The sequence below is a fragment of the Arachis stenosperma genome, chromosome 4, assembly GCF_014773155.1.
Source record: "Arachis stenosperma cultivar V10309 chromosome 4, arast.V10309.gnm1.PFL2, whole genome shotgun sequence".
NCBI lineage: Eukaryota > Viridiplantae > Streptophyta > Magnoliopsida > Fabales > Fabaceae > Arachis > Arachis stenosperma.
This window is the reverse complement of record NC_080380.1, coordinates 116,730,329-116,743,304: the sequence shown is the minus strand read 5'-3', so window position 1 is coordinate 116,743,304 and position 12,976 is coordinate 116,730,329. Positions and strand designations below refer to the sequence as shown.

Below are 12,976 nucleotides of genomic sequence, written 5' to 3'. Positions count from 1 at the left end.
CAGATTCAGCACAAATTATATCACAAAATATGGGTTTATCAACGGGTTAGCTTCAACTAATGGCTTTATCGCTTTTGTAATTGTATTAGAGTCCAGTTTAGCATGCTCTTGAGATATGATACTTTTAGTGCACGTGTGACTACCATTGTACCTCCTTTATCACCCAACAATACTATCTTTTCATAAGACTAACTCTGATAATTCAATCACAGGTTGTTCTATACTGTACTCATTTAGCATAGAATGTTGTTAGTTCTGATTCATATACCCTGTAATCAACTCCTCTTTGAATTGTATACTCTTTAACTAATGCAATAACAGCCTCTCTAGAGTTAAACTCCATTCCAACAGTGAATTCACCATCAACTACAATAGCTGGGGCTACACCAATAATAAAACAAAAATAAATCTAAATAATATTCTATTAATAATAATAATAATGACAACAATAAATAGTAATAATAGTATAAAAATAAAAAAATACTAATATAAAAACAAAACAAATAATAATATTACTAACATTAAAAAAGTGAACAACAACAACAAAATTACCTGTATTGACGTATTTAGGAAATTCTGGTGCATGCATGGCATCAAGATTCAAAGGATGCATAAAAGATGGCTCTCTACATGGATGTTGTCCGGTTAATGCATTTGCAACATCAGCCACATTTCTTTCAACCATTATCTCATCTTCCTCTACATCTTTAGTTGGACCAACAACTTCATAATTACCTTCAAACTCTTCATCGCTTTCAGTATTATAACCCACCCAGTCTATGTTGGGTTCTGAAAAATTAACATTATCGATTTTTTCGAACTCAACATACAACTCAATAAGTGAGGCATGTGCTCTATTTTGATGATAGGAAAAAAATATTATTTGCATACTAGCTTCATCAGTCACATGCATTATTTGAAATTGACCGAAACCATCAAATACTAGCACAGGCTGCTTGTACAGAATATTTATAACTCTCCTTTGCACTTGATGATCTACACTTTGAGAAAGTATACTCTAAAGTCATTCATATATTATTAAAAGATGAACAACAATAACACATAGATTCTCACATAAAAAGTTCACGCCTTCATGTGTATGAGATAAAATCTGACCATTGTAGTATATTTTTAAACTAATATAACCCTCCATTTTATACACTCATCACACTCACTCACAAACTTTTTTCACTCTCTCAAATTGAGAATATTTTGTAGAACAAAGCTCTTATTACTCCATTTCTATGTAGAACTTTACTCTCATACTCCAATTTTGCATTTTAGCACAATCCAAAACTTCTTTTATAGTTAATTTTATATTTTTTATTCCTCCTAGCATAAAACGTTGCTGACATTTTCACAAAACGTCATTCACGTTTTTACTTTTTCCGCAATATGTAAACGACGTTTTGACTAAAAAATAATTTAAAAACATGTCTTCAAGCAAAACGTCATTGACGTTTTTCCTTTCTGTCAATTAAAAAAATAAATATACAATACGTTGCTGACGTTTTGCATATAGTAAAATTAAAAAAATATTTCTTATACAATACGTTGCTGACGTTTTGTCCATGCTAAATTAAAAAAAATTATGCAATCTGTCGACGCCATTTTGCTTTTTTTAATTAAAAAAAAAACCTCACCGACCCACAAAATGTTGATGACATTTTGTTCCTTTCAAAAAATTGAAGCAGGGCCATAGCAGAGTAAATTACAATACCATTCAAATATCATTGGATATCACATATACGTTTATAATATAAAAAAAATTCAGCCCTGTTTCTGAAGGGAGAATGAATCCTTTCAATTTTTTTTAACAATTAAGGATGTAAAGTATGATCTCTTACCATTAATTTTATAAGTGGAACTAAGAATAAATATGAGAGAGAACAATGAAGAATTAGAGATCACATTTTACAATCTCAATTTTTTTTAACAATTGAGAGAATCTATTCCTCCTGCCAAGGGAGTGTTACCAGGTTTAAAATGAGTTTAAATAAAATTTGGATTTATCTATTTTATATTTTTAAGACATATGTTATTATTATAAAGTTAAATTTTTTTATGAAAGATATAAAAAATTAAATTTTTAAAGTATTTATTTTGTATTTATTAAACTAATATAACCCTCCATTTTATACACTCATCACACTCACTCACAAACTTTTTTCACTCTCTCAGATTGAGAACATTTTGTAGAACAAAGCTCTTATTACTCCATTTCTATGGTAGAACTTTACTCTCATACTCCAATTTTACGTTTTAGCACAAACCAAAACTTCTTTTATAGTTAATTTTATATTTTTTATTCCTCCTAACACAAAACGTCGCTGACATTTTCACAAAATATCATTCACATTTTTACTTTTTCTGCAATACGTGAACGACGTTTTGACCGAAAAATAATTTAAAAACATGTCTTCAAGCAAAACGTCACTGACGTTTTCCCTTTATGTCAATTAAAAAAATAAATAAACAATACGTCGCTGACGTTTTGCACATAGAAAAATTAAAAAAATATTTCTTATACAATACGTCGCTGACGTTTTGTCCATGCTAAATTAAAAAAAAATTCTACAATCTGTCGACGCCATTTTACTTTTTTTAATTATAAAAACTCACCCACCCACAAAAACGTTGATGACGTTTTGTTCCTTTCAAAAAATTGAAGCAGGGCCATAGCAGATTTAATTACAATACCACTCAAATATCATTGGATATCACATACGTTTATAATATAAAAAAAAACTCAGCCCTATTTCTGCAATGGAGAATGAATTCTCTCAATTTTTTTAACAATTAAGGGAGTAAAGTATGATCTCTTACCATTAATTTTATAAGTGGAACTAAGAATAATAAATATGAAAGAGAACAATGAAGAATTAGAGATCACATTTTATAATCTCAATTTTTTTTTAACAATTGAGATGATCTATTTCTCCTGCCAAGGGAGTGTTATCGGGTTTAAAATGAGTTGAAATAAATTTTGGATTTATCTATTTTGTATTTTTAGGACATATGTTATGATTATAAAGTTAAAATTTTTCTATTAAAGATATAAAAAATTAAATTTTTAATGTATTTATTTTGTATTTATTAAACTAATATAACCCTCCATTTTATACACTCATCATACTTACTCACAAACTTTTTTTACTCTCTCAGATTGAGAACATTTTGTAGAATAAAGCTCTTATTATTCTATTTCTATGTAGAACTTTACTCTCTTACTCCAATTTTGCGTTTTAGCACAATCCAAAACTTCTTTTATAGTTAATTTTATATTTTTTATTCCTCTTAACACAAAACGTCGCTGACATTTTCATAAAACATCATTCACGTTTTTACTTTTTCTGCAATACGTGAATGACATTTTGACCGAAAAATAATTTAAAAACATGTCTTCAAGCAAAACGTTACTGACGTTTTCCTTTTCTGTCAATTAAAAAAAAATAAATATACAATACGTCACTGACGTTTTGCACATAGTAAAATTAAAAAAATATTTCTTATACAATACGTCGCTGACGTTTTGTCCATGCTAAATTAAAAAAAAATATGCAATCTGTCGACGCCATTTTACTTTTTTAATTAAAAAAAAAAACTCACCCACCCACAAAACGCTGATAACGTTTTGTTCCTTTCAAAAAATTGAAACAGGGCCATAGCAGAGTAAATTACAATACCACTCAAATATCATTGGATATCACACATACGTTTATAATATAGAAAAAACTCAGCCCTGTTTCTGCAAGGGAGAATGAATCCTCTCAATTTTTTTTAACAATTAAGGGAGTAAAGTATGATCTCTTACCATTAATTTTATAAGTGGAACTAAGCATAAATATGAGAGAGAATAATGAAGAATTAGAGATCACATTTTACAATCTCAAATTTTTTTTTAACAATTGAGAGGATCTATTCCTCCTGCCAAGAGAGTGTTACTAGGTTAAAAATGAATTTAAATAAATTTTGGATTTATCTATTTTGTATTTTTAAGACATATGTTATGATTATAAAATTAAAATTTATTTTATTAAAGATATAAAAAATTAAATTTTTAATGTTTTTATTTTATATTTATTAAATAAAAATATTTAAAGTTTTTTACTAATAATAAATTTATTATATGTCTTTAAGATACATGTTAACTAAACTCATAATTTTTATATAGTTTGAATAAATATAAATATATATAATTTTTATGAACTACTAAATTTTATTAAGAATAGAGTGATAATTAGGTTTTGAAAAATTTTCACTTTAAATTAATTAATTTTTTAAAAAGATATTAATTATGTCTTTTACGATAGTAAATAGTAGTGAATTTGTTATGTTTTTTGGTTAGTGTAAACAAAATAAAATTATTTATGTATTTTATTATTTGCATGAATGTACTCTGTTGCTGACATATAAACATAAAAAAGATCTTGTTTTAGATTATGAAATATTTGTTATCTTCTAAATTTTCACTAACCCTCATCAAAACATTAATTGCTTTCTAGTTACTACGAATTTTAAAAAAATAATTAAAGTTTTACTTTAAAAATTATCTTTGTGATAATAGATAGTTATTGTAATTAACGATATACATAAATATTGTCGTTAAATTTTACGTAATAAATTAACAAAAAGACATAATATGTCTATTATTTATTATTTTAAAAGATTTAATTGATATATATATTTTTAAGACTAATTAGTGATGTAACTATCACTTTATTCTTTTATTAAATAAAAATCAAATAATATGACAAAAAAATATCAATGAACTTTAATGGACATAGATATAATACTATATAAATAAATAAATAATATTTCTATTTATACAATATATTTTAAATGAATAAATAAATACAAGCATATCAATACATAAAAAATTATAAATCTTTCTTATTTTCTAAAATTAATGAGTATGGAGTAAATGTTTTATTATATTAAATATTAAATTTATATTAAGATGTTACTTTTAATCATAACATATAAAATATAAAATAATTAAATTTTGTTTTATATGAAAAATAATGAATCCTGTTAATTATTTTCTTAATTTCTTACAAAGAAGTTATATATAAATACTTTTTAAAAATAAACAGTATTTAAATTTTTACTGATTTTGATTATTAAGATGATTATTATTTATTAGCATACTATTATTAATAAACCCTATCACGGTATCACCAATTCGCCATACGTCAGGCGTCACGTATATATTTATTTGATATTTTGAGATAAATTTACCAGTAATTTGTTTTTTTTTTTTTTTTCATTTTGGCCTTCCTAACTGAAACGACGTAAACAGAAAAAAATATGGGCCAGTTGATGTTTCCTATTTCTTTTTATCATATTTATTTATATTTGGATAAAACAAAAAATATTCATATTTCTTGTTCAGTGTTCACCATGCCCTTAGGTTTCTGCTAAGGATGATGATGGTGTAACTCTTTCTATTTCAGTAGCATCATTTACCAAATAAATAAATAAATAACTAAAATAAAATAAAAAGAAAAAGGGAAGGAAGAAGAAGAAGAAGAAGAAGCGAAAGAAACTATTTTTACAGTTTTCATATTCTATTTTCCCCCCACTCAATGTCTCACACATTGCGAATTTCATTCCCTACATCGCGTTCTTCCTTCAACAATACTTCATTGAAGCGGGTTAAGAGAAGCAGAAATCATCACTTCCCTCAAATCCAATGCTCTTCCAAGCACTCAAGTCTCAAATATGAAAATCATGCTAATAATGAAGGGTCGGTTCCTTTTTCATTTTTTGGTTTCAAAATTGATTTACTTAAATTATGATCAATTGTTTAACTTTGAAGGGTTCACTTGAATTAAACAAACCATTTTTCTTAATTTATTTATTTACTGCCCCTCTCATTTTGTTGTGGTTTTTAATTTTTTCAGAGGTGAAGGCTTATCTAAAGTGATATTGGTTGAGAGATATAGCAATGGTACTGCTAAGAGGTTTTTACTCTTTACTTTTAAACTATAAAGTTTTGTTCTTTGGCTTCTTCCTATTTTTAATTTATGAACAAACTTCACAGCTTATGGTAAGTACATTTTACATATTTGATTATTTTCCCACTTATTATGAGCAGATATGTGTTAGGTGATGATTCACAGTTGCAAACTATCCTTGTTGAGGAGGATAGCTCTACAACAAACAGGTTCCAAGATTTGAATTCTTTTGATAGAAGAATATCGTGGCTTCCACAGATAATCAAGGATTTTGTTCTACCAGCTGGCTTTCCTGGTGATTCATTTAACAAAAATTTCATTTCTTATTTGTATATCATAAGCTATTGTTGCTCTTATTTTCCTATAAACCACGATATCAGCTGAAGTTAGTGGTTTTGATATCAACTTTTAAGATATTAAGCTTTAGGGAAGTAGGATAAGCATTGTGATTTTGACATGTTCACTTATATAATCTCATTCTTATATTCTTTTAAAGTTTATACGGAGTGCTTCAAAACTTGATGGCACCGATAGTTGTATAAATTTTTAATGATTTGAGACTTGTCTAATAGGCTAGTAGATATTTGCATAAGGGTAGAAAGCTGATGTTATAAACTTTAGTAGAAGCTTGTTGATATTTTAGTCCAGTGATTAAGTGAAGTTGGAGGGAAACTTTTTGTTTACATAACTTGGTCATAGTGCAGGATCTGTTTCGGATGATTACTTGAACTACATGTTGTTGCAGTTCCCTACCAATGTGACTGGATGGATCTGTCACACCCTAGTTACTTCAAGTCTCCTAAAGGCATGTCAATCTTAAGCTGCTGATTTTTTTTTTTCTCACTGATTTTATATTATAAATACTTGTTTAATATTTTTGGTTACTTTGTGTCATTTCGTTATTGATTCTGACTAATAGTGCTCATGCCTCGATATGCATAATGCATGCCAGTGGCTTAACACCAAATTTTAAAATTCATTTTGATTTACTTTGCTGCTTTTTTTTTTCTCTGAAAAATGTTGATGGGCGTAAGGAAGCCATCTCCTTTAATAACTAATGCCTTAAATTTTGTTCAACGAAGATTTACTTCCTGTTTTTATGTGGTTGTGCAGCAAATTGTCGTGCAATTTATGTTCTGCATAACAAACTTTCTTTTTGTCTCAAAAACAAAAATAAATAAATAAATAAATAAATAAATAAACAAAACAGACTCTGTCTTTCAAGTCAAATTTTCTACTTTACTTGCAGGCTGTTGGCATTGGCTCTTTCTCTGGAACTACGGCGGCTGCTTCTGCTGCTGCCATCAGGTGAATCATAAACTTTAGATCTTATACCTTTTTATACAAACATAGCATCTCTTGCCTATAGATATTCCTTTTATGCAATCATTTATTTGCTAGTTTTACTTTTATGTGGTTGATAGCATGTTATGCTTTCATCTTTAGATGGGTCACAAAGGATGGCATTGGAGCTGTTGGGAGATTATTCATTGGTCTGGCAATCATGAATGAAGTTAAAGGAAGCAGCAAATTATATGCTGACATGTTACTTTCAACTAACTGACTGTTGCCACCTTTCTCAGGTGGAAGATTTGGAAATCTGTTTGATGATGATCCAAAGCAATGGAGAATGTATGCAGACTTCATTGGCAGTGCCGGAAGGTCTGAGTAGTACTCCTTGTTTTTTCTTGTGGACATATGCTAATGAAACCTAGCTTAGAGACCCTCACTGCTGAAATCTCATGCAGCATTTTTGATCTGACAACCCAATTATATCCGGCCTATTTCCTTCCTTTGGCCTCTCTTGGAAATCTTACAAAGGTTCGTCACTATGCAAGTTTATTACATTTCAGTGCTATGTTTTTTTATAGACATCACTGCATATAAATGTGATAAGAATGAGTGGAGCAATAAGAACCTAGAACCAGGCCACAATACCAATTGGTGTTATCTAATTGGACCAAAATAACTAAGAATGCACGAAATTTTTGGGATTAAAAAAGAAAGATAATCTCTTTAATTGCCAAATGCAACAGGGTATTTGTATACAAAATTGGTCAAACCTATTCAAAAGAGATATATGAGAAGTGGGGATGACAAATTGGAAATTAGAAAATAAATAGCACAAATCTGTCACCCTTATTTGTTGTTGATTAGAAAGAATAATGACATGGATAACTTTTCTGTGTTTGTTTGGAGGAAAGGAATACATAATAGACATGCTGATAGAAATTTGCTTCGTTATTTATTTATTTTATTTGGATAAATTATATGTACAAGCATAAAGTCACTGAATTTTTGAGTATTGATTCTCTGCCATTTTGTACTCCTTGGACTGACCTATATTATCTTTCTAACTTCCTTCTCTTTCTTCATCACATTCTGAGTGAAAAATGGCAATGCAACCTTTTATCCTTCCTTGCTCCCTTTTCGACAAACATAGCAATCTGTAATGTAAAAGTATAAAAAGACTAATAGATTAACTTTCAAGTTCAAAACAAGGAGTTTTGGTTTGGGGTATATTCAAAACAAGCTTAGATTTCAAAAATTTTCAAATTTAGACTCGGAAACAATTGCCTCATTGATAGTAATATCATAGCAGCACTAACTCTATACTTTATGAGCAATAGTTTCTTAGTGTTTGGCATTGAACCAGGCTGTTGCAAGAGGACTAAAGGATCCTTCCTTTCGTGTGATCCAAAACCACTTTGCGATCTCAGGAAATCTGGGGGAGGTAGCAGCAAAGGTATACCCTCATTCTAATAATGGTAACGATCTTAGTTTCTGATTGTACTTTGTTCCATGATTATATATTATAATAGTTTTGAAATTTCTTAAATGGTATGTCTTTTCATGCACTTTAGTCTTATCTTAATTCTTGTTTATAATCATATCCATTAATACAATTCCCCGTTTTGCTCTCCATATTGAAGCAATGTTGTTGGCTGATCTCAGTTTCATAGTTTATAATCACATTGTCAACCTTCTCTATACCCCCTATTATGTAGCACCTATTTTTATGACTAACTGAAAAATGTCGGGTTTTCCTCATAATTGTTTATTTAAATATCTCAGGAAGAGGTTTGGGAAGTGGTTGCCCAGCTGGTTGGCCTTGCTTTTGGCATATTAATACTGGTAAAGTACATAGATGTTTAGGATGGCTTTTTATTTATTTATTTTTCGTTTTTGTGGCAACACCAAGATACCATTAGTTGGCAAGTTACATTGTTTCAGGTTATTTACTGCAGGATACACCTGGCCTTGTAAAATCATATCCCGTAATTTCTTTAACATGGTTGAGTATGCGACTTCTGCATCTTTGGCTACGCTATGAATCTCTTTCAGTCCTTCAGTTTAACACTGTAAGCATGTAGTGCTTTATCTCAAATAGCTGAAAATTTATATGCATATAAGGTGATTTCTGATGATTCTTCCGTTATTTTTACAGATAAACCTCAAGCGTGCTCGCATACTTGTAAAATCACACGTGTTGCACTCAATCGTTCCAGGTTACATTCAGACAAATTCAGTGCTTTAGTGTGTGTTATTTCCCTTCACAGAAATGTTCAATCTGTCAGATGGGTTTATTTCAGGATGTGTGGATTGCAACAGGGAAGAAAATATATTATGTTGGTCACAGTTCATGAAGCCAAAGATTATTTTTGGCTTGCCCCTGGAAAAAATGGATGGTGTGACAAGATCTCATTTTGTGGTATCAGATCACTATTGCTATTTTTTCTGTTAATTTATTTTATTTTTTACAAAAGAAAGAATTTCGTTAAGGTGTTGAAAAACAAGTATCGTTATTTAAGGAATTGGGTATAGTAGGTAAAGAAGAGGGTACAAAAGAAGATGAAGGTGTTGAAGAGGCATGTTGAATATTATCACTCCCTGCAATGTGCATACCCAAAATCTAACTGTCAACTGTGTTAATGGAATTAAGACCAACATCAATTTTGCCAGAAGAAACACAAGGGATACTCTCCTAAAATAGAGCTGAGACATTGTAAAACTTGTCCTCGGAGTTGTCTTTAACCTCCTTATACTGTAGTTTTTTTCTTGGAGAGAGACTATCAACAGTCCCTTATCTTCCATTTTCATCTTCCCAAAGATTCATGGAATCCATATTTGAGAAAACATCTGTAGAGACAGTCTTGTCATCATCTACCCTCTTCACTAGCTATTACCATTTTCTTCCCTTTTTGATCTTCTGCACAAGGAGGTCCGAAATTGGGAGGAACACGATCAATATTAGGGGTTGACACTCCATGCTGTTGGACAGATGAAGAGGGGTTTTCCGAAATTGGGAGGAACACGATCATCTGCCCATATTTTGTTGCACCCCACTTGTTTGGCCTTCTTTCTTGATTGTTGGTTTTTGAGGAAGGAAGCAGAATAGTTTTATTTCCTGATGACACATTTCGTGTTCCCAACCTAGAGAAAACATTTCCATTAGACTGTTCCAGTCTAGAAAGGATATAACATTTTTGTTACCTTAACCTAGAGAAGACATAGGTTTAGGTTCCATTGAGGATGGCATAAAACATCCCTTATGATGTTCCTGCATTTCTTTTCATCTTCTCGAACCCAAAACACCTTCCTATTATTGTTGGGAGAAATTGTAACACGAAATTTCCATTTTAGAGGGATTTCCAAGGCTTTTTGGTTTTTCCTTTGGCTTCCTACTCAGCTACATCCTCATTACCACCCCTTCTTTTAACCACCATTGAGAATGGTGTTTTCCGGAAAACTAACTTGGAGAACGGAAAAGGGTGATATGAAGGTTTCTTTTGGATGTCCTAAGAGGGTTTCGTATCGACCAAGGCAATGTGAGCTTGTTCAAATTGATGCCATCCCTCTCTTGATAGACCTTCAGGAATAATAATTGAGCTTCTTTTACCTCTACCAAAGAATTCAGTTATTCTAAGAAACCTTCCTCTCTTGTTTTGAACACGAAAACCAGAAAATGAATTTCTTCCATCTTTGAAACACTTATAAAAGGAGGGATTTGATGATAGAACTTCTTCTCAAATAATGGACAGCAGCCAATCAACAACATCCTTATTCAAAAACAGGGACTCAAAGAAACCTTCTTTGCTTTCTCTTATCTTAAAACGATATAATTTTCTTTCTCCCTCCTGCACCAAGTCAAAACGCTTTCCTTCAAGGAGCAAGAGAGAAAGATTCCCCATAATTCCATAAAAACTGAAACTATTGGACAGGAACTAAGGGAGGAAAGCCCTCAGCAACACAAGAATGAACTTGAAATTGAAATGAGGAGCAGCAGACAATTATTGAGAACTCTTGAAGCGGAAACAGCAGCTCAAGAACCCATCGAACATGAACAGCAGCCAAAAACATGGAAAAACAGATTCAGGATTATATTTGTTACCCTATTGTTGTTAGTGTCACAAATCACAGTTTTATGAAGAAAAGAAAAATAGATTCAGGGTTATATTCTTTCTTGTTCAAATAAAAACTATAAGACGGTCATATTCATATAATTCTTATTCTTCTTAAAATGGGGCAGGTGAAGGAACTTCTAAAATTATATGCAAATGAGAAACATATTCTTATAGTGAACCAGCAAGAAGAAGGTTTGGAGTTCTATGTTTCTTTCAAGGTTTGCTCTAAATTGTTATTGATAGTGTAGAAATTTTCATGGAACAGTTTGCTGTGTATAATTTATATGCAGAGCTCATCCATAAAAATTTCAACCCGAACCAAACATACCCTGAGAATTAATTGGAAGTCAATCCTCGTTTGGTGAAGTTACAGTCATGTTTCAGGTTGGAGCAATGAGCATCTCAGTATTGCGAAGTGTGTGGCAAATGTTCTGGCTAAGCGAGAACTGGGATGGCGAAGTTAGTGTCTGCGATCAACTTGCTAATAGCCTGATGCAATTGGAAGACAGGTTTGATGATTTCATTCAAAAGTTGAAAGAAGCTGGATGGAATGCCCAGCAAATCAATTTGAAGGTTCCCACAGAAGTCTCAATTGATGATATAAATCTTCTCTAACTACTAAAAATATTTATATTAGAATGTTTCATATTTTCATTATTGATATGACCAATTGACCATTCAAATTAGTCACTCTGTTGGCAGAGTTGCAACCATTCGAAGATATAGTTTCCACTTGCAGATAAGCAGAACATGGGGACAATGCAACACCTATTCGTGTAAAACTAATGGCATGATTTGAACATTTGTATTCATACAAATATCAAAGTATTTTCATACATCTAAAAAATGATCTAACTGTAAATAAAATGTTTGTCAAATCCAGCTATCTAGCTTGGACACCTCTGACAGATGCTGGAGTTTTCTTTCTTCTCGGCATGAGCATTTTTTTTTTTTTTTGGTGTATTTTTATAATATTTTGTGACTATTTTTAGCTTAGTTAGCTGATGCACAGAAGAATGAAGACTCCTTTGTTGCAAACTTTTTTGGAATAATTTGTAGTGACAATAATTTATTTACAGCCAGTAAAATTGTATAATATATATGAAGACTTTGATATTCTTACATATATTATTGTTCCTTCATGCCATTATCTTTACATTAACGGATTTTACAGCTAGAGTGTTCATTGTGGTCAATTTGGCTTGTAGCCCTACTCATTGAATATACCACATACTTTGTTGTAAAGGATAGATCTTCATCAATTTTGATAAAAAAAATATCATTTTTGAAGTTCTTATTAGAGAAAACAAGTTACTTGGTTAACCTTTGAGGAAGCTCAGAGAGATTTGATTTCATCAACTTTGTTTAACTAGCTAAAATCATGATTTAGGAAACAGGGGTACATAGTGTTGAAGTATATCCTAATTATGACTTATATGGTATATGATTCTAAATAGTGTTCTGCATTTGTAATTTCACTCATTTGTGACTGTAATATTGTTGTGGTAGTCTGGTAGATCCTAAACTATCTATTTTGTTACAATTTTTTGTTGCAGTAATCAAAATTAATGATAGTAAATAACTTAATTATGTATATGCTTGTGGAGCTAT

The 12,976-nt window shown here is 30.6% G+C and overlaps 1 protein-coding gene across 1 annotated transcript; it reads left to right on the top strand.

Moving 5' to 3' along the window:
- The first annotated feature begins 5,401 nt into the window (after positions 1-5,401).
- On the top strand, positions 5,402-12,610 carry LOC130973203 (protein root UVB sensitive 5). Its single transcript, XM_057897642.1, has 15 exons — positions 5,402-5,749; positions 5,907-5,966; positions 6,101-6,255; positions 6,665-6,765; positions 7,210-7,268; positions 7,407-7,453; positions 7,544-7,622; positions 7,709-7,781; positions 8,617-8,706; positions 9,036-9,095; positions 9,209-9,322; positions 9,409-9,469; positions 9,554-9,672; positions 11,491-11,583; positions 11,750-12,610. The coding sequence occupies exons 1-15, from the start codon at positions 5,589-5,591 to the stop codon at positions 11,978-11,980; spliced, it is 1,503 nt and encodes a 500-aa protein (XP_057753625.1). The 5' UTR covers positions 5,402-5,588; the 3' UTR covers positions 11,981-12,610.
- Positions 12,611-12,976: the final 366 nt, after the last annotated feature.

Bases quoted from the DNA above. Each gene is read 5' to 3' on its own strand.
- LOC130973203 (XM_057897642.1), top strand. From the start codon at position 5,589: ATGTCTCACACATTGCGAATTTCATTCCCTACATCGCGTTCTTCCTTC. The intron at 7,623-7,708 runs GTCTGAGTAGTA...AATCTCATGCAG, and splicing joins TTCATTGGCAGTGCCGGAAG to CATTTTTGATCTGACAACCC. The intron at 9,096-9,208 runs GTAAAGTACATA...TATTTACTGCAG, and splicing joins CTTTTGGCATATTAATACTG to GATACACCTGGCCTTGTAAA.